General features: G+C 40.4%; 1 protein-coding gene across 8 annotated transcripts in view; it reads left to right on the top strand.

The window, feature by feature from the left end:
* The first annotated feature begins 1,265 nt into the window (after nucleotides 1-1,265).
* Nucleotides 1,266-22,872, top strand: part of LOC105927314 (serine/threonine-protein kinase WNK2) — a 59,416-nt gene continuing 37,809 nt past the window's right edge. For 5 of the 8 annotated variants that reach the window (XM_036139180.1, XM_021317354.2, XM_036139185.1 and 2 more), the window contains exons 1-2: nucleotides 1,267-1,586; nucleotides 2,251-3,122. In XM_036139180.1, the coding sequence (XP_035995073.1) occupies nucleotides 2,475-3,122 (648 nt within the window). In that variant the 5' untranslated portion in view covers nucleotides 1,267-1,586; nucleotides 2,251-2,474. The other 3 variants (XM_036139188.1, XM_036139193.1, XM_036139173.1) reach the window with 3 other exon arrangements.

Genomic DNA, 22,872 nt, shown 5'->3' with positions numbered 1-22,872 from the left:
TCTACTATAAAGAGAAAAAAAAAAGACAGAGAGAACATAAAGTGAAGGTTCAAATAACAACAAATAATACATCATTGGAGAGCAGTAGGAGAATGCAGCAGAGTGAGAGAAATAGATCTTGATGTCCCTCGGCATCCAGTACACGAGGCGACACTTTGCTTTATCTCGATTAAAATAATAATAATTGAACTTTATTGATCTCACAATGGAGAAATTCACTTCTTCATTTTAACCCATCCCCTTGGGGAGCAGTGGGCTGCCACTGTATGGCGCCTAGGGAGCAATTGGGGGTTAAGGGTCTTGCTCAGGGACCCAGAATGGCAGCTTGTGGGAGTTGAACTCAGAATCTCTGTGCTCTACCACAAGGCCACCACCTGTGGCGGTTCTAGACCAAATTTACTAGGGGGGCCAAAGTGGGGGCCAGTGTTTTTTCACAGGGGCACAGAACAAAAAAATGTAAAACAATAAAATGGCAATATTTAACTGTGTAATAATATTAAGTGAGCCACTTGTGGCTCTGGAACTGCAGGTTTCAGACCCCTGATCTAGCAGTTGAAAACTTTGCCCCCTGCTCAATACGGCTAAAGCTAAACGTGAAACATCTTAAATTTTAAATTCTTTTTAGAGTAAAGCTGTATAGGTAAAAAATAATATTGGTCAAAGTGACCAATCAGTTATGTTTTCTTTGCCATTGCAAATAAATAATTATGAGAAGTTTATTTAACATCATGCTTTTAGTACAGGGGCCATAACAAGGGCCAGGGCCATTTCTACAGGGGCATGGGCCCCTTTTGGCCCCTGTCTAGAACCGCCCCTGGCCACCACTCCCCCAGTTTTCCACAAAATAGCAAAACAAATAGAAAAAAAAAATGACCTCCACATGTGGTCCAAGTAAGTTTGATAAATTAGTAGAAAAGTCCATCTAGTTGCTTTAACTGAGGGTGTACATATAAATCTGCTGTGTAGGGCAACGCTAAGCAATTCAAGTGTTTTAAATTGAACTTTCAATACTTGTTTTGTGTTCAAACTTTAATATAATTCACAAATGAGTAACGAAATCCATCATTTTGAGTTGAGTTTTTTTTTTGTGCTATGTGCGTTCTTTTAGTCTGTAAAACGCTTTGATTCGCCTTTATATAAATAAAATAAGCTTATATTGCTTATAGTCGTCCCAGTGTGTAGAAATACATATTTCGCTGTCTCCCAGCCAAGCAGTCGCCGTGTTTTCTATCTGCCTGTCTGTCTGTCTGTCTGTCGGGAAGGTGCAACGAGGATGTGATGAGTCGGCTGTCTCCGCGGTCGTCCCAGCGCAGCGTCTGATTGGACCGTCCCCGCGGTCGTTACTAGGGGCGTGGAGCCAAGCGACCTGAATGGGAAACCCGTTTTTAGAGCCTCGGCGGCGCATGAACCCAACGTCGAAGAGCGACGATGACGACGAGGGAACACGGTTGTCCGCGCACGGTACCTGCCGGGGAGATTGCAGGAGAGCCGAACCCCCTCCAAGCTGGGCGTTGATTTTACCTGCAGCCTCGGCGCGCAGCCGCGACGGAGGGACGGAACAGCCGCGGCTGGGAGCCAGAATTCAGGTCTGCGAATATATATATAGAGAGAGGGATGCGAGGGTTTGCCCTGAGATAAATCCACCGCATTCGTCATTTGTCCAGCCAGTATTGCGATTGTGATTAGTTGGCGAAGCCCCGGACGGAAGCTTGGATCTAACCGGCGTGTTGGCGTCGCTCCCCGTGGGGGGAAACGGGCATAATATTGAGGTAGGGCGTTCAGAAAGTCCACCGTTTCTCTCTTTGCTGTGGACAGTCGGCTAACGCCTGCGAGGTTGTGTGGTTTTTTTTTTCTCTCTTCCAACTGCGGACCAGAACCATTCTGCAGTTTTATTTATTTATTAATATATATTTTTTTGGAACAAGGTAAGCAATTTAGTTATCGCATGGTTATATGTTCTCGTGTCACGCGTGGGGGGTGCTGAGCGCGTGCACACACGGCTAGCCTGTGAAGACTAAAGTTGTAGCTTGCTAGTTTCTGCTGCGCCTGAACGAACATGGCCCCCTGCGAAACAATAAATAATTAGCCCTTATTCTAAATCACACCTGCTGACTTTTTTTTTTTTTTTTTAACATTTTTATTTTATTTTATTTATTTTATAACTAGGGCTGGCCGTTCGTTGCACGTTATAATTTCTTGTATTCGCCGCTCTTGTGAATGCACCGCTAAGTGTCAACGTTTCTCTTGCAGCTTTTCTCGCATCTGATGAAATCTCGCCCCGCGTGTCATCCCATCCCAGCGCTGTTTCAGGGCCTCTGCTGACAAACTGCGTCACCGGGTGGGCGCTGCAGGTTTATCATCCGCAAAGGGTGGAGGGGGGGAAAAAAAAATAAAAAATACAATAAAAATCAGCAAAATTGAAGCCATGCCTGAGAGAACCTGGAAGCCAAAGTGACTGAACTTTAGAAGTCACCATGGAGCCGGAGGCTAACTCAAACTCTGGGGCTCTCCAGGAGCCCAAGCGCTCCTCTGTGCCCAAATCTCAATGCAACCTGGGCATACATGTGCACGGGCCCATGGGAGACGCCAGTGTGACTCTGGTGGACTCTGTAGTGAGAGGTGGAAGTGACCCTTCTTCTGTTTATCAGAGGAACGGGCATCAGAGGTTCATCAGGAGGAGCCTGTGGTTTTCAGACACCGACGAGCAGTCCTACGAGGCCCCCGAGACGGAGAGCAGGAGCAAAATCCTGAACATCAACTTGAGATCAATAGTGGACAGGACGCGGGGGACCAGCGGCGGCGGCGGCGGGGCTCAGGAGAGCTCCAGCACCGAAAGCCAGTGTGGCCAGAAGGACAGCGCGACAGAGAGCGCCAGCGCAGACGAGGACAAGGAGAGGGTCGGACTGGCTTTCAGCGTCGTCGCTTGCAGCGAAGGTGGCAAAGTGGCCACCAAGGCAGCGAGCGAGGAAACCGAGGAGGAGGCAGAGATGAAAGCGGTCTCCACGTCTCCGGGAGGAAGGTTCCTCAAGTTTGACATCGAGCTCGGCAGAGGGTCGTTCAAGACGGTCTACAAAGGCCTGGATACGGACACCTGGGTGGAGGTGGCCTGGTGTGAGCTGCAGGTAAAGCAACAACCTCGTTAATGTTGTCCATACGTTCTGCATGTCTCGTTTAAAAATAAAAAAGTCTTCGCCTTTTTTAGAAAGGCGCAGGTTTTCTCCTCCTTAACTTTTCACAGGTGTCCTGTGCGGTGTGGAAAAGTGTAAAATTCCAGTTAAGTTTGGAAAAATATTCATACATATAACTTTAGTATCCAACCGTTCCTCTTTCTCACAGTCTGAAGGTTTTTGTTTTTAAAGCCGGACCAATGTAGCTCTGTAAAATTCATTGTGGGGTGTTTTTATTTATACTCTTGAAAATTGTCTTAAAGATGAATTAAAATCAGTATGTGATTTTGATGGTTCAGACATGTTGATATCCTTCTCTATTTTTGTTTTATTTTTTCTACAAAGTGACATATATTCCCGATACTTCCTTGTTTATCCATTGGAGCACACGTCCCCAACCGTCCTCTGATATTTATTAAAGTAGAGCTCAGGCTGTTAACTTGATGTGTTTTATAGACTGGAAATATTGGGAGTTCTTATTGTTGATGCATTCATTGCGTTGGAAAAACAAATTTAACTTTCTGTTGATGTAGATGATTTGCTGATCGCAGGTCAAAGCTAAGGGCTAGTTTTGATCTTTAGTTATTTGATTCATCTCTAGAAAGGATGCCTGAAACCTAAGAACAATTTTCAGATGTATGTCCTCCTTATCTACTCATCCTTTATATTAAAAACAATCTGAAAAGTATAAAAACAAAACTTAAAGTTTAACTCAGAAAAAAGTGATTAAAGTGGTGGCAAATAATGTTTTTTTTTTTTTTTAATTGTCATTTAGAATTCCTATAAATTCTGCATTCTTGCATCATACAAATGGGGAAAATCCCCAGTTTGAGATTGTAGAAAGGTATTAACTAATTATTTCCGTCCTTTGGAGACTGTAGCAGGGATTATCTCTGGCTCCCTCGGTCTCCCAGGAGGCTTAATGGGGACTTTAGTAGGCATGACTGACCCCTTAATGAAAGCAAACCTGTACCGTGTTTATTTTCTACAATCTAGCTAAATTGAAGGATTAATCTGAGTTATGTTCCACCAACCCTTCCTATCAGCTACAACAGTTTGTCTAGGAGACTGTAGTTACTTGAGTGGACAGTGCTGGAGGAGCAGGTTGTGACTGGCTCTGCTCCCTAAATCCACCCCCCCCCCCTCTGTGCAACAGGAGGTGGAGAGAAAGAAGCAGCTGAGGTGCGCTGTTGCCTGCTGGGAACTGTGCAGCAGTCGGTGGCCTTGGCGCTGTGACTGAGCCGATAGGACATGCTACACTGTATAGACACGAAAAGGGAGAATATAAGCCAAACCTTTTTACTTCTGACTATTTCGTTATGCAGCACGACATTACTCAACGAGACCTTTTTAAAGATAGGAATGAGTGAGGTTCGTAGCTTTGTTTGGGGGATGTGATGTCATGCCGACCGACTTTGATGTTCTCATGACTTCCTCAAGCTGACAAGCGGAACAGCTGTTTGGTTCAGAGGCGGATACAAAGTTCAACAGGAAGCAGATTTACCCCTATGAACACATTAGAATATTCTCTAATTGGCATTTCAGAGTAAATGTCCTGTTAAAAAGAAAGTAATTTGGTCATTAGACTTGCCACAACTTTAGCATACTTGTGTATTGGTGGTTTACCTGACCACTCTTCTTTTGCATTAGTTGCGCTTATCTTAACTCTCTGAACGGGGAGTGTGCAACCCCAGTGCTCGAGTGCCACCGTCCTGCATCTTTTGGATGGATCCCGGCTCCAGTACACCTCAATCAAAAGGCTGACTTACCCTCTTGGTTATGTCAAGACGTTTTGCACAGACGTCTGCATTAACAACTCATTTGATTTAGGTTTGTTGAAGCAGGGTTGCATCATAGGCCTGGACGATATAGAAAAAAAGCATGTCGATAAAATAGAAATCATATTGATCGATGTCGATAATTATCAACAAATTAAAAACATATATTTTAGGTGCAGCCCTGAGCATTTTATGCTGTTGCTTGGTGGCCAATTTTTAAATAAAGAATACACAAAACACTGAATTCGAACTCAAGCCTTAATTTAATTAGACGTTTTTAGATGTAGCCTTGGGGTAAACGGCTAACCTCCAAGCGCTCTTTCTCCTTTGCACCTCAGTGTATTGGAGCAGCTTGGCTTATAAATACAGTTATGATTTTAACATTGTTTTCGTCTTTTACAGCCATTTGCTCAACCGGTTTTACCAGTTGTTTTTACCTTATTTTAGTCTTTCAGATAGCAAAGTCAGATGGATTAAAACAAATCTTAATCATGGTTATTTCTGATAGTCATATTTGCAATACGATAATGTTTTGATATTTACACTTGCGGTTTTGTATAAACAAGCCAGTATCATTTTAGCTTGTATTATGGCACCAGCAAATTGAAAATACTTAGCCTTCAACAGTTTTTTTGTTTTTGTTTTGTTTGCTCTGTAGATCACTAGTCTAGATGGAGACCTTGCTCTTGTGGTTGTGCCTTTAGGTGCTGTGAGATCCATGCATTTTATGTTATTTAGTCAAGAAATCACTTCTTCGAGTCTTGGATATGTCTCCAGATAGAACAGGCGACCATTAATCAGTCGACTGAAGTTTGAGCTATTTTTAGTCAGAAAGTGTAGGGGCTCTCTGAATTGTTTGTTTTATACCATTTTTTTCTAGTTTCCCTTTAAACTAAAACAGTGCCACACTGCAAAATTAAAACAATTGAATTTGGAGGAAATAAATTATGAGTTTGATCATTTAAAATTTCTGTACAAAAGATGGATGTTCTAAAAGATTCTAATTTCTTGGAGTGTCCCCCCATACCCCCCCCACCCCTATTCTTCTGAATTTGGATATCCTAGATTATATGTTTAAGGTAAACTGACCAAATTGATAAAATCAGAAGCAGCGTTTGCAGATTAATTCACCAACGCCACAGAATCGCTCCTTAAGATGCTGCCTATCAAAGCTCAATCAGCAAAGTTTGCATAACTGGAACACCTCTTGTGTAGGGGTCACAACTATATGGCACTTTAGAGGACTAGACTCACTGAAAAATAAACCGAGAGAAAGCTGAGCTAAGGATACAATAAAACCCTAACATGAAGAAAGCAGTAAAAGGAAAATCTGATGGAACTCTGCTAACCCAATGACCCGGAGTTGTATAAATAAAGCTGCTGGTTGATTAAATGCCAGTTGTCCTAGGGAGTGCCCCATGTATGCTGACTGTTGTTTCCCCTCTTTATTTTAATGAAATGGACCAGGGGAAACACCTGAAGCTGTGTTCTTACGATGGTTTTTATGTTGTACAGTGTGGCTATAGGAGAGCAATCACTGCATATTCTGTCAATGTTTTAAAGTCACTTATCCCAGAAAAGTGATCATGACTTGGCAAGACTAATATATATATATTCCATTTGTAAGCACTTGCTTCATTGAGAGCAAATCCTGCAGTATGCAGCCCTTCTGCAGCAAAGGTGGTGTCAGGATCTGAAACCTGCAATCTAGTAGCTCTTCATAGAGGCGTCAGCGCTTGGACAGCAAGATTTATGGAGTAGGCTTTGGTCTCGAGGTCAGCAGTGTTGCCCCATGCAATGAAGGGATTTGTAGTTTCATGGCGTCTGCCAAGATGTGTTCTCTGTGCACAAAATGACAAAAACGCTGTCTGTCTGTGAGGAGGGCTATATATTAGGAAAAGTTGCGATGTGCGATAATATTGGGAAATGTTGCGATAACGATATAGCTTGCGCTAAATGCATTGCTTTGTGGTGCTACATTAGAATATGGTGTGCAACAAATTTGGCTTGTAAGGTTTTCGACTGGTAAATAGTCACATTATGCCTGCAACATGAGCTTATTTTGTTTTTATCTGGGTTTTTATTTCCCCGTCCTCTGCATAAAATATGTCCCCATAGTCCTTATAGGCTGTGGTAAATTGTATTTTGTTAATTTCCTGTATTTAGAAATTAGTTATTTGTGTTTTTTTTCTATATATATATGTACGGTACTCGCAGTTTAAGAACGCCACTGCACAAACAGGGTTCCCGCGGATCCTTAAAAAGTCTTAAAAGGCATTGAATTCTGTAATATAAAACTAAGGCCTTAATTAGCATTAAAATGTCTTAAATCAGTCTTTTTTAGGTCTTAAAATTGTTGCCAGGTCATAAATAGGATTATAGGATTATTTTTGTAATCCTTACCAAACAGTAAAATAATTGACACAATTATATATTTTTTTAATTTACTGAACGGCTCAATGTAACCATTATTGTTTCCGTCCCGATAGCGGAACCAATAAAAACTGTTGCGGCCGGACCATAGCTGCGAAAAAGAGTTGGCACTGATTATGTTGTGGTTTTTTAAAACTGATTTATAGTTTATTTTAGTAGAGAACAAAACAAAGTTTGTGAATTCAGTTCAGTAGTTGTTAAAAATATATCTGTAATTTGTGTTTTTTAGCTTTTTTTCCTATATGGAATGTTTTTTAAAATTTTAAACATGTCTACTGGGCCAGAAAGTAATGGTTGATGTTAAAATAAACATTTGGGGGAAGTGATCGCAACCAGGTTTATCTTGTATATCGTGAAGTTGGTCTTAACTTTTTATTTCAAGTGGCATTAAAAAGTCTTAAAAAGTCTTGAATTTAACTTGCCTTATGCTGTAGGAACCCTGACAAATTCACACCTCACCTGGCAGCCAAATCTTAAAACGATAGCCGAGAGAGGCTGGAAGCTATTTAGCTATTATTTGCTGATAATCAGGCGGTGCCCTGACTTGGTAAATTGATTGAAATGACTAACTTTATTAAAAAATTTTCCTTTGGCACTTATGCAGTTGTTCTCAGCCAAATCAAACCTGTTGTTGTAGAACCGTTGTGATTTACTGTTCTTCGTGGGACCTGTCTCACAGCTGTCGTACAACGATCACTTGGTGGCACATTAAGTCTATTGAGAGCCTAGTTGTCTGAGCCAAGAACAACCCACGCTACTCACAATCTCTCCAGATCTTGGTCGCATAACATTGTAGAGCACGTGCGTCAACAAGTCGAAGTCAGCTCCCAAGGAAAATATCATTCCTGTCATGCATGTTTCTTTTAACGTTTTAATGATGCCAAATTTACCTTGCCCAACCGTATTTGGTGGCACTTGGAGAACAAATGAGGCTTCTTTAGAAATGTAATAGGTCTGTAGTGGGTAATATGCATATTTTATTCTTTTTCACAATGATATCCTAACTCCCTGATGCATGCCTGTTTCTCCCACACCTCTGTTTTTAAGCCAGTCTCCTAGCCTAACACAGATGGCCTTGGCACAAGCTGCGATGTTAATCTGGGGAGGAGGATGCCAGAGTCCCCTACTGTTCTGAAGAAACATTTCTCATACTGCTGTCCGCTTTGTCCTTGCACATTGAGATCTGTTTTAAACCCTAAAAAAAAAAAAAAACTCCTGTTTCTTCAAGTTAGGACTCTGTGTGCAGATTATAATCTTGGTGTTGAATGCTATGTGCACTCTTCCAGACACAGTTTACCTCTGACTCCCTGCTGACATTTCTGTGGTATTTGGCACTGAGCTTTGTTTTCATGCAGAATAAATCAGATCCGCCCCCCCGTAAATGTGGAGCTTTTGATTATGCCATGATGGCGAGATTTGACCACCTTTCCTGGATGGTTTGGCTGCCTTGTGGCAAGCAAACAAAAAAAAATCCCTGACTTGAAGATCAGCCCCGCGTCTACATCTTGATTACAAGTTCTTGATTGCAATGTTATCTGAGATCAGATTAAAGGTCTGTCCACACGGTGCACATGTTTTTACTCTTTTGCAAACCAAAACATTTTCTGCAGTTTGGGTAAGGGTTATTTTTCCCCTTTGGAAAACGATTTTTATTGTCAAGGCATTAAAAAAAGTAGTGGGTATTTTGATGAATACTCTTAATATTTAAATTTATGATTTAACATTTTTTCCAGTTTTCCAGTTAGGGATATAGTAAGATAATAAGTTGTTTATTTTTTATATATATATATATATTTTTTTGAAATGCTTGTTTTGAAAAATAATAAAGTGGTGAGAGTTTTCCTCACTATTTCCGCTTTGCCCGGTCATACACTTCCCAATTGTAACTTGACCCACATTTTTAAGCATGGTTCAGGAACAGCAGAGAAATATGTGCAGTTTGCTTGGTTTCTACACATTTAAATAGCTGGAAAAAAACTTTATTAGAAATGTTATGTAAACTTCAAAATCAAGGTAAGGCGAAACTCTGGCTAATTTTGCATTTGACGAAGAGGCTGCCTGTTGGGTTCAACTTGAGTAGCTGTCAATCTTCACTGTAGAAGACTCCAAATGTGAAAGAGAAGTGTAGGGTGCATACATTTAATTTAGTCACTTTATGAGATACACCTGTTTAATTGCTTGTTGTGGCAACGATTCGGTGCATTGTGGCCCTCAGACGTGGTCGCGATGACTTGCAGAAGTTTAAAGTGAGCCTCAGAATGGGAATGATAGGAAAAAGATTTGGCTGTAGATGATAAAATGGTGGTCAGTAGAAGACTGACTGGTTAAGATAGCAGTTTCTGAAATGACCAGAAACTGTTGATTTACTGGGATTTTCACTCCCAAGCATCTGAGGTTTACAGAGACTCTTCAAAATGGTATGGATCTCTTCTGCCTTGTATCCTCAGCCAACTGGTGGTGGTGTAATGGTATGGAAGATATTGGCACGCTTTGAGCACTGTTTAACCACAGCCTTGTTGCTAACCATGTCAGGGCCATCATGACCACAGTGTGTCCATCCTCTGTTGCCTACTTCCAGTAGGATAGTGTATCATGTCATGAAGCTTTTATCATCGCAATCATAAGTTTGTTGTAGTCTAATGACCTCCACTGTCACCAGCTTTCAGCTCAATTGATATGGTTTTGCATCACGAAGGTGCAGCCACAAGAAATGTAGCAACTGAGTGATTCTATCATTTCAGCATGAGCATTTTTTAAGGAACATTTCAGACGGCTTGCTGAAGCTATGCCACAAAGAATTGGGGCAGGTATACCTGATATAGTGAGTAATGAGGGTTTGAGATGCCAAGTGTCTAATTTATTACAGACGTAAAGCGGCACAATGGTCAGTCTTGCCGTCATATTAGAATCTACCATCTTCGTACATGGCTGAGTTCCTGCGTCAGTCAGCCAAAGAGCTTCAGGGGCAAACCTGTTGGAGCCACAGCAGTCTTGCCTGAGGTGTAGCTCCAACAGGGATAAAGGAAAATTGGCCGTTAAAGGGGGGGGAATTAGGTCTGTTACACCGGAGACATGGTTTCAGCATGACTCGCACAGTCAGTAAGACTTCCTTTTTTTTTTTTTAAGCTTATAAAAGAATATGGTGATTGACAGACCCAGATTTTCCCTAAGGAAATGTATTCCAAGATTTTTTTGTAAATATAACAAAGGAATATCTCATTTACATACTTAGAGATGTATTTGTAAGGAAATGACCGTTCGTTCTTCCTCTGTACATTTTACAGACATTAGAAATTAAATGAAGGTGTATCAGGCCTGGCATGAGAGGTGGGGGGGTGAAGAGGTGGTTTGTGGCATGACTAGGACATGTCATTGATGGATGTTTAGTAGGGCTGGACAACATATAGCAGATTTATTGTTTATGCAATATCCGTGTACGCAGTATCTTAAAAAAAAAAAAATCAAAGACCTGTTTGGAATTCAATATACACTGCCTGGCCAAAAAAAAAAAAAAAGTTGCCAAGCAAATAGGTACGAGCCTCCCACTGGATAATCACTGCATGGGCGGTTGTTTCTGCTGGCAACAAGTTATTTAACCCCCGACTGGTGCCATGAGTTGCTTATCCTTTCTCAAACAACCGTGCTGAACGACACATCCCCGTGGTTGTGGAAAAGATGTCAGTCTGTTTCAGACGGGTCAAATCATTGGCATGCATCAAGCAGAGAAAGACTCTAAGGAGATGGCAGAAACTACCAACATTGGGTTAAGAACTGTCCTACGCATTATCAAAAACTGGAAGGATAGTGGTGACCCATCTTTGAGGAAAGACTGTAGCTGGAAGTGATGCCCCCATCACTCCTAGTGCCTACTGTACAAGCCTGTGGGGGCGGCGCTATGATCTGGGGTTGCTGCAGTTGGTCAGGTCTAGGTTCAGCAATAGTATGAGCTCAAAGAATGAGGTCAGCTGACTACCTGAATATACTGAATAAACAGGTTATTCCATCAATGGATTTGTTTCTTCCTTGATGGCACGGGCATATTCCAAGATGACAATGCCAGGAGTCATCGGGCTCGAATTGTGAAAGAGTGGTTCAGGGAGGATGAGAGATAATTTTCACACATTGGCCACCACAGAGTCCAGACCTTAACCCCATGTCAGAATCTTTGGGATGTGCTGGAGAAGGCTTTGCACAGCGGGGAGACTCTACCATCATCAATGTAAGGTCTTGTTGAAAAATCAATGCAACACTGAGTGGAAATAAATCTTGTGACATTGCAGAAGCTTATCGAAACAACGCCACAGCGAGTCCGTGCCGTAATCAAAGCTAAAGGGCGGTCCAACGAAATATTAGACTTTTGTTTTTGGCCAGGCAATGTATATTCACTAATCACACCAGGAGTACGCATTCAGGCTCTCTGTGCAGTTAATCTATTAGGTGATATCTATTGTTTAATCCGGTAAAAAACTGAGGAGGTTATGAGTATGGTCTGGTAAACTCATTCCAGGGAAAGTGTGTAACAAATTTTGCTTGCGTAGTGTAACTCAAAGGGGGCTGTTCGTCAAGCTAATAACAGTCTTTGTTCATGTGCTTCGGGAGGCTTAAAGCTGCGCTGATACACTTTCAAGATCTTTACTGACTCTTCTATGTTGCTCTCAGACATCCATGTCGTACTGACCGTACTGGTCTAATTTTAGCGTAACTTTGACAACTTTTTCAGCGTAACGGTCCATTACTACCAAGAACCCTGGGCTTAGAATGAGCTGTTTAAAAATACATAGACTGTGGTGCACCCAATGAAAGATGCCATGTTGCGTCGCCATTTTTGTTTTTTAAAAATTCAAGTTTTTATTGAACTTTTCAAAGGCTTGAAACTAGGTAAACTTGGGACGTTTCTCCAAACAGAAATGGATATATCTTTGACAATTGACTCCAGCGACAATCTTAATACATTTTTGTACACGGGTATTAAAATGTAAAATATAATTATTACCTAATGATATCTATAAACATCCAGTGTTTCCCATATGTTGAGTACATACTTATGGTGGTAGACGGAGGGGAGTCGCTTCGTATGGTTCTGCATTGCATGGTGCCAGTCTGCAAATCACAAACATTCCTCATACTGGAAATCTCACACATCAGGTGAAAATGATCAGGTGAAAATGATTTACACTGAATATCGTGTAATTATAATTTTACATATTTGACTGTTGCATATAGCTCATGTCTTGCGTCTGCCTAGGCTAGACTCCCACATACTCGGGCGCAGACCCGGCGGCATAGCCAGGCATGTGGGGGCTGTGCCTGTCCTGGTCTGGAAGCTGTTATCTGGGTTTTGCTTGTTAATCGTGGCCAACTTTCCGATCGCCTACATCCATACTCTTTGCCCAGTGAGAGGGAAGAGAAAGTAGCCAAGAAAGAAAAACAGATGTAATAATCGGGAGAAAACAAGAGTCTATATTGCCGTAGCTGTTACCAGGTGGAGACAATTCATGAGGGAGCAGGGTGTCTTATCGGATGGGGAGGTTGCAGGCTTTCTGCTGGACAGGTAAGTTAATTCAATGTAACAGTCAAGTTTATTTTGGCATTATGTTGGAAACAGGGCAGAGTAGTGCAGCAACTACTCTGTCCCCCCCCGGCAGAGACGGCTCGTTTGTTTGTTAGCCAACACTGAACGAGCTCACCAGCAGGCGACCGTACGATTCTTTCGTGTTTCATCATTTATTTTGATACTTCAGCTTGTGCAAGATGTTGACCTGTCACGTGTATTACTCAGCGGCTTCCGTAGTAGTTATTGCACACTTAACAGCGTACTTTTCAGTCATTTGTAATTCATTTAGCACACCATTATATGGAATTAAATCTTACACGCTGGAGCTTTAAGAAACCATAACAAGGTGGTTTTGTTGCAGCAACAGCAAAAGTTCCAGTAGCCTGGTGTAACATTATCTATAAAGCCATTCTGGTAACATGTGAGGGTATTTTTCACAGTAGCTGGAGAGGCGACAGGCTTTTTGAGGTCAGGATGAACCCGAAGCACAATGTCTTTTTCTGTTGCAAGCCATCATCATAACAGTCCTCGACATTATCGCATGTTCCATGTTCTTTGTGCAGCTCTACTTGTCAGGTTTTATAGTTTTCCGTTTGATTGTTTATGGCCTTTATCTTAACCGCTGTGCTGACTACCAGAGATGACTGGTCAATATTGAATTACTTCTGTCTGGGCTTTCCCACAGTACATCACAGGTTCACCCAATTACACACGGCACCCTTGATTAATTATTTCCAGCTGATTTTAAAATCCACCCTACACCTTTTTTGAAGATTTTTTTTTTTTAAAAAGGAGAATCTTGTGGAAGGTTGTTCATTTGCATTCCCTCAACATGGAGAAAGTCTTTTGAAGATATGATGCTGACTGTTAGTTACACTGTAGTGAAAATATGTCTTTATACACCTTTTTAGCTATTTATTGCTGAGTAAATAATGAAATTTCCCTTTTGATATGTGAATCATTTAAGGGGCTTTCCAAATGCACATCTGGTTTTAATGTATCTTATTACTTGTGTCCCCCCTTTTTTCACCTTAAATGCTAAATTTCTCAGACTTTTTTTCTTGAACTGTACAATGACCGTTGACTATTAGCATAGGAACCAAGGGAGACGGGCACAATAAGTATACTGCGGATGACCAAAATACTTGTAGCGGGGCAGAAGCAGGAGGCTGCGCTACCAGCAACAGTCTGACCAGAGGCCTCATAACGAGGTAAAACACTCGTTATGAGGGAATGTTGTCATGAATATGGTTGGTTTAAATCGTTGTGTGGTTAGTTGGCATTTATATTTAGCAACCATATCTTTTGAGTTAAGTCCATTATTGAACTGCTAACTCAGTCAGAGTTCCCAAGTAATGTCAACACACCAACCAATATTTGTTTATTTTATTTATTTTTTTATCTCTCAGCAAAATGCCACCACCAAAGAAAAGGCCTAAACAACAGCAGGACTTTGTTTTCTTAAAAAGACTAACGATCAATATCAGGAGAATGATCAATACATAAGTAATGAGGCAGTGGAAGCATTAAAAAGTGGAGCGACAGAGGAAGCTCGGGTGAGGTCTTAAATGATTAGTGATTAATTAAATTAAATTTAAAAATTTAATTATACGAGCCTGGGGGAGCTTCTGGGTGTGAGGTAAAGTTTAAAAATGACATTATTGATAGAATAGATCCAGAAAGGAGAACTGGTGAGGACTGATGTCAGGTTGAGTTATTTATTTATTTTTAATATTTTTTTCAGTCATTATTACAGTATTTTCATAGTACATTCAAGGTTTGGGTCAGTTATCAGCTGCACTAGAACACCCCACAAGTGTTGTGCATATTGATATGATGAAATGTTACTTCATATTAATTTTGTTTTTCCCCATTTATTTTTAAAATATGCCACCTTTATGCTCAGGAGCTGTACCCTAGACACGCATCTCTAAAGTTATTTTGTATATTTTGGAGCAGCACAATTACAGAAAAAGAAGATGATGGTACAGGGCTGGGGGTGAGGTCATAAAATAAATCAGTGAATGCTTTTAATGTCAGGGTTAGGTTATACTATTAACAGATGTGACAGTAAATGAGCCTAAACACATCTGCAAATCAGTTTTTGAAAAGTCTTTATGTATAAGAAAAGCTTTAACAGAAGGTGCTTTTTTTAAAAATCTTTTTAAGTCAATTCCTGATGCTGTATATTTCCATATCCTTATGTGATGTTGTAATGCCATGCAGGGAGATCAAGGGTTTGAGGAAGGGAGTTAAAGTGAAGGAGAGACAGGAGCAGACCAACATGTAAGACAGAGTAACACATAACTGGAGATATTTTACAAGACTTTACATAAAGTCAGAACAATGGGATCACTTGCTTGTAATAAGTGCTGTTTCGTTGTAATATGACATTAGCTATGTTACATGCACAAAATTTCACGATCAGATTGAAATGTATTCGGATTAAAAAAACCAAAAATAACCGTTTATATGGGCACACATAATCAATCTGATCATGATGTGTGTTTATATTCACCTGGTTTTATTCAGAATAGAACCAGTTTGACAGGCGCAGTTATTAAATTTCCCTTAAAAAAACAAAAGAAGTACTTCGGTTTTGCTGAACAACAAAAACAGCAAACAAAGCAGTAGAGTACTAGTTGGTCTGTCTTCCAAGCACCCAGCCTGGACTTTTACCTCGTTCTAATTATCGTTGAATCGTTATTGAATAAATAATCTTGAGCTCTTGTAATGTTTCAGATAGAAAGGTTGTTTTGGGAGCAGAGACTATTTTGCAACTCAACGTATTTCGGCCACTCAAAGCAGAAATACGTCACGCTGACAGTGAACGCACATACACAACAGGGCAGCTTCTCACATTCGAAATAACTCGATCCTGACAAGCGTTAAATGCATTACCAGTCTGATTGCCAATTGGCATAAACCACCCGTCTCATTCGGATTACAATTTCGTTCCAATTGAGGTTAATCTGGTCTCAATATTCCACCCGGCATGTTTACAGGACGCGTTTCTATTCCGATTACGCTTGTCTGTGTAAACGTAGCTATTGTGGCTTTTGTTTGGGAATAGACAGTTGAGAGATTTAGAAGTGAGAGGACGGACGTTGTCAGAAAATTGTTTCTGCAAACACCAGTTCAACTGCCAGTCAATCTACATAAATGCATTTATGACCAATAAAACATGTTAAACTAGTTGGAAAACTTACCATCTGTAAGGTTTCCAACATGTTTAAAAATATTTTAAATAAATAAATAAAGCTTAGCCTGGTGTGGTAGGAGGTAAATAAACCCTGGCGGCCCGCCAGGCCTATAGTACGGGGGGGGGGGGGAACCCTGTTTCACAGAAGTTTCTTCTGAAACATCAGTTTCCTTGTTCAGAAGAAACAGGAATGACATGTCTTAATCCTCAGGGCATTTGTGATGTGACTTAAAGTCCTTCACCGTTATGAGTTTCCACTCTTATCTAACCTCTAAGGAAGTTGAGTTAAACTGGAAGAGAAAAACCAAAATAGCCTGACGTCCTGCCTGAACAAGTCTCTGTCACCGTGAATGGAGGAAGTACACTTCCAAAACATCTGCATTGGGGATTTCTTCATACAAAGCTGGGCTGGAGAGTTGCTTTTCAAATATTTTCTTTTGGTTTATTTGTTTTTGTTTTTTTTGCTCTGGAAAATCTTGACTGTTAAACAGTTCCAGATCAACATGTATCTGAATATTTCCTCATTGTTACCTCATTATTGCCACTCACTCAGTGATTCCTAAGCCTTCTTAGCCATCTACATCCTGTGACTTCCCGTCTTCTGTAATGGTGCAAGGTAACATTTTACAAGCTGTAGCAGAGATATGGGTCTGTTTTACAGAGAGACACAGAGCCACAAATTAGATACTTTAATTGTTTCAAGTGGAACTAGTTTCAGTACATCCAGGCTTACCCAATGGGTAACAGCATTTTTCTTTCTTCACCGTCTGCACCCTTCAGTAGTAATGCATGGGTGAGGGTTAACAACCAACCAGAATCATACTAGTACTTTAGTACAACGCTTTACCAGCAGTCTGGAAACACTTTAATGCAAGAAGACATCAATCAGCCAGAGATTGGACCTGATCGATTTCCCCTTGATCAGCTCTTGTTCGATGATCAACATCATAAATACTTAAACATTTTTTTTCTCCAATTCATTAAATGCATTACCGCTAAGAGCTTCCTACATTTTCTGTCTCAACACATCAAGGGATGGCATGTAATTTAGTGGCCTTTTTTTTTTTTTTAAAGGTTATTCAAAATTTGATTAAAGGTTGGCATGCTTTGGAGTAATAGGGTTTCTTTTGTATTTCATTCATTTTCTTTTGGATTCAAAACTACTTCCGCAACTCTTTTTCATTAATCTTGAGAAAAAAATAATCTGCTGACTTTTTGCTTTTGAAAATTTCTCATAAGCTTTAAAGAAATTGAAACTTTGTATCAGCCAAGAAGGCCTCCATCATCTTTATCTCTCTGGTGTTTCTATAAATAAAATGTGCATAAGAAGCTGTTTAAATACCTGAAGTCGCCTGATTGGTTCCTGAACTTGTGCTGTTAATTTTGTGTTCAGAAATGATGACCGGTCTTAGTTCCTGCTTCTCGCACAGCTCAATAAATGATCGGCTGATAAGGAAGAAATTGGACCAGGGCACTATAATGAACTTTTCTAAAAACTGCTTGCCTTTTATGAGCATTTAATCAGTAAAATTCAAAGCTCCTCACTGATTTTCTGCGAAATACCTCTCTGCGTTGGCTTACCGAACCTTTTGTCATTTATGAGAATCGGGCATTTGTAAATATTTGTCTCAAGCAGAGCGAATACGGGTGAAACTGCCACGGGGTGCATCATATCACCATAGCTAATTGTTTTACCTACCCCATGTTTTGTTCAGTATGTCTGGCTGTGCTGCCATTCAGCATGACGACGGGGGTGTGAGGAGGATGTCACCACCAGCTGTCGTGTCTCCCGCTCTGCTGGACACCTAAACTTATGCTTCCTTTGGTCTAATTTAGGCCTCAGATATTTTCCTATACATTTTTGGTTTTAATTGAACAAATCTGCATTATTCTCTTAATCACATTAAAATTCATAATATTTTGTGGATGGCTAAAGAAGTGCCTCGCTAGACGTTCTTCCAAAACAACTGCAGCTCATGTCTTCTATGATATTTTTAGTTTTTTTATTCTCTCAGGCTTTACCAACATTAGCTTACATTTGTAATTGTTAAGAAAGGAAAACGGATGGAAAATAACCCATAAAAATTGCCCTACTGTTTGGTTTGGTTTGTAGCACTGAAAAACAGAATTGACGTCTGCAAAGTTAGACCTCTGTCATAGTTTTTAAAATTCTCTGGAGTCGGTCACATCAGTTTTTATAAAACTTCCATTTTGGAAATTGTATTTTCCTGAGAAAATACAGGAAACCGTGTCTGTTTTGCGAAAACAAGATTCTCTGGACAGGACCTTTTTTAAAACTTGACTATGGAGATTAATACATTTCAGAATTAGTTAGTTGCTTCAGTGTGATATGGACAGGGACCAGTTTGTAGATATTTTTCAAAACTTCAGTTGTAGTGAAATTTTACTCACCTGTTCCTTATTTCCTGAAGGTTGATTTGATTAAAAATATTTCAATGTATCAGGTTCTTAACAGCTTAATAAAGACATTTTATAAGCGGAAGAAGATGGATGGATGGACATTTTATAAAAGGAATAGATTTATATGTCATTGTCAATGTGGTTGTGGCTCAGTTGATTGCTTTACAATATAATTTCATCCCATGTTTCCCTTTCAACCTTTTCTGCTGTTTCTTACCTGTTAATAAGCCGTTTCATACCCATGTATTTAAACCATTTCCTACAGACCCACCTAATCCAATGCTTATGAGTCTGTTTTTGAAATATGTAGAGAAACAGCCACAGAGAAGCACAAATCTCATGTTAATGTCATTTTATTCTATATTTTCTATAGTTATTTCTTTGTTTTATGCCCTGATTAAACCAAAACAAGTGACTTTCTGCTGGTAGATGGTATTTATTGGATTTACACCGACACATTTCCCTACTGTAGACGGTGTAGAATATAGGTAGTTACGTTAAATTCTCAGTTGGCACAGTGTGCATCGATTGTCCGCTTGGCAAAGTGACGCATTGTCGATATGAAAAGTCCCACAATAGACGACTCTAATATTTTTGTTGTTTCCAAAACGTCTAGTAGCAGCAAACATAACCGCAAAGATGCCAAATGGCGAACAAGTGCACGGCAGCTTGCTCGTCTGTAAGCCAACACCTCTTCCCTGAACACAGCCATGCCACACACGTTGTACATTTTTAATCCAGCTCATTGGTGTACCATTTTACATTGTTTGTGGTTTAAATGATCTGCTTGTATTTTTGTCAGAGGTTTTTGTGTGCTCGTGAATTACAAGCTTTAACAGGGAAGTAGTCATTATGACAGCCTGTTTAATGTGACTGTGTCTCTTGTTATGCTGCTGATGTTCCTGTGGTTGATTTTTATTCCTGGTGAGAATGTGCGAGATGTACTTAGCCCTCCTATTTGTCTTCTTTTTTTCTTTTTGAAGACAGTCTTTTGCTGCCATGAGAGCCGGTGTTGCTTTTTGCAGAGCCTTTGCTGTATGGGCAGAGCTGTAGCACTAAAAACGGGCGTAATGGCTGCAGGCACGTCTGCTGGTCGGACACAATTCATCTGCTGGCAGCGTGCTGGCTCAGGGCTCGCCCTGCACCAGCTTCTCTTACAGCAGTGGATACACTGCAGTAGTCACCTGTTGCACAAGCAGGATCTGTTTTCCATTAAAAAAAAAAACATCCGCAGTTAACAAACTGCAAACGTACGGCGGTGTCTTTTTTTTTTTGCAGCACTCTGACGTCCAGTAAATGGAACAGGTTGCAAATGGATCGATCCAGCATCACGTTCTTATTATGAGTGAGAATGAGCCTTTTTCACTGCAGCGTTAAGGTGCTTTCAGACCCATTTGTTCAGTGCATACATGGGGGGGGCTTCACAAGGTGAATTAGTAAATGGTACGTTCAGCAAGGAAATGCTTTTCCTAAGCTTCTTAAACAAATGCTGGGACATATGTTTTTCTGTATTTTTCTATAGTTAAAGTTGAGCCTAAGAGGTAGACAAATCCTTGTCATGCTAACACTATTAAATGTAAGTTTTGTTAAGCTACTTGTTGTTAATGATGTGATCAAGATCAGGTTTTCCATGAAAGGCTTGTTTTGGTACACAAAGTTGTGGAAAGAGATTAATCAAACATGGTACATGGTGTAGCTGACATAATTAATGCTAATGGACAAATGAGTTGGAACTCCCAACAAATCAGTGTCTCAAAACTCATATATTAAAATATTGGAATAAAACTTGAGGACTTTATTAATATGAGGTTCTGTGAAAGTGGATTTGTATTTTTAGCTTTACTGTAGATGTTTCCTGAGTCAACTCATGGTATTTATAGCATCTCTTTTTTAGATATAGCAATACTTTATTCTGTGTGCCCGTGAATGTGTGCTGATTTTTTTTGTTTTTTAGATTCAAGAATGATCCATCCTAACGCATTTAAGAGTTTTCCTCTGTTTTATTTGGTGGCTGCTGTTTACTAAAGTAACCAGGTCTCCATCGCCCATCCATCCATCCATCCCCATCTACCTTTTTTGTGGAAGTTAAGAGACGCCATTGCTCCATTGAGTACAGCTGAACAGTTAGGGGCTTTTAATCTCCACATCAATCAATTTTGGCCTCCCGCAATCAAATCAGCCCAAGTGGCCAGGATTGGTCTCCACGTATGGAACACAAAGCAGATCAATGCTGTACTGAGCCAGTGGTTGGCTTAGTCTGTGTCCATCAAAATATCAGACGAGATGATGTTGACCCCCTGTAGCCTCGACTCTCCTTCAATCCGTCAACACAGGGGGGAGCAGTTCGGTTTTCCTAATGGCCACATGGCTTATATCTTTAAAAAATATATTTGATAATTCATTTTAAATGGTATTTTTATTGCCTGGTGCCAACCATGCAACTGAACGATATGATGTAACACAATTTTATACGGAAAAACTTAATTTGCAGTTAAAAAACAAGACCTTGCATTTTTTTACCATGCTTTTCCAAAGCATAATTAATCATATAATACATAGTGTTTAGTTTGATAAACACTATTAAATCTAACAGCTTTCAGCACCGTGTTTTAAAGTCTTAACAACTGCTGGGAGGGAGGCTCTGCTAAACTGTTAGATTGAACAATACTCAGTTTTCTTTATATTTTTCTTTTACATGTAGAAATGCAGAAGAACACGGAAAGAAGATAATTAAATTAACATACCCAGAATCCTATTGTGCCCTCCCTCATCATCGTTTAACGTGATCGCATCTCCTTACAGCACACTAAATCACATGCAGCTAGATCATCATTGTGTAAAAGAAGAATATTCGTCTTTAATTTGGAGTTAGAGAGGACAATTTCTCTTCTTACTCAAAAACAGATGATTTTTGGACTTGGACAATTGAGATGATAGCCCTGGGCACATAGAGGTCATCCAAAAGGACAATAAATTTAATCAATATTCAGAATTTCTTTATCTATTAATTTTTTTTAATGTCTTTCAGAACACGCTTTACCTTCTTTAGCAAAGGTGGCTTTGGTTTAACTACAGTCTCATATTAAGAGAAGCATTTCTGCCTTATTTTGTGAGGTCACATCTCTTTAAGGTGGATTTAATCATTTACTGTTAGACTGTCAACAGCAAACCAGTTCATGTAGCACAAATCAGGCAATTCTTTCTTTTTCTTACTATATACTGCTGGCTGTCTTCTTTGTTGTAAAAATACTAGTAATTATTAATACATCTTTAGACAACCCTGCCGTAAAGCCCACGTGTGACATTAAGGACGAATGTTTAATTTCATCACACATACCCTCATATATCATCTATAAAAGTTAGCCCATTTGGATTTGCCTGTATCGCTAGCAGCGACGTCGAGCTAATCTAGCTGAACACGCAGACGTGTGAAGTGTCGCTTCAGAGATCGCTTCCTCCCGGTGTCTCCGTTTTGTGTTTTTCTTCCTGTACATGCAGCTCATTTTCTCCCTGTGCATGTGTTTGTCGTTGCCTCTGCAGCCAAACACCGACACAGTAAGCGGAGCCTGCACAGCCGAAAACAGTGTTGGTGAGAATACGTAAACACGAATATTGTAAGGAGAGGAATGCACCGACTTAAAAATGCCCTGATACTTACCGCTTAGACTCAAGAAGTGTTAGCGGCTCTGCTTAATGTGTATATTTTACGTTTAACTTATGGTAACCCTACACGCCTTTTGAGCAGCAAATAAAATGTTAGCTTTATTTAAAGCACTTTACCTCATAGTTCGCATGATTGCAAGCTGCAAATGTGTTTGTATTTTTCGACATGCAGCGAGCAACACCTCTGGGCTCGGAGTGCATGTGGTTTCTGAATAATGGAGAAGCCCCAGTGTCTGCTAAGAGGGAGACCGAAGTGAGGAAGCGAATGCAGGGGTGTGAGGAGTATTTAAAGCAGCGTGATTCCTGGGAGACGAACGGTGAGGCTAGGAGGGGGGGAGGCAAGGGGACCAGGACAGCAGAAGGAGGGTATTGCCTTAAAAGGATCAAAGCTGCATTTCTCATAGGTTAATCATGCTTCGAGCTGTCTTTTAAATTCTTTATCGTTGGCGCTTTAAGACATGTCTCGGATAAACCTCGCGCCGCGTGATGCTCCCGTGCAGGGAAAGAGCGCTTGGGGATAACCCAGCCCTCCTTTGCTCAGCTTGCCTCAACAGAGTTCTCCGCAGAACTGAATTATTCATGGGGCTTCAGAAGAGTGCAGTGAAAATCCCCCCCCCCCCCCCCCCGCACACTTGCACACAGAACCTGATATGC

This window comes from Fundulus heteroclitus, chromosome 1, assembly GCF_011125445.2.
Source record: "Fundulus heteroclitus isolate FHET01 chromosome 1, MU-UCD_Fhet_4.1, whole genome shotgun sequence".
NCBI classification, from domain to species: domain Eukaryota; kingdom Metazoa; phylum Chordata; class Actinopteri; order Cyprinodontiformes; family Fundulidae; genus Fundulus; species Fundulus heteroclitus.
This window is presented reverse-complemented; position numbering and strand designations above follow the sequence as displayed.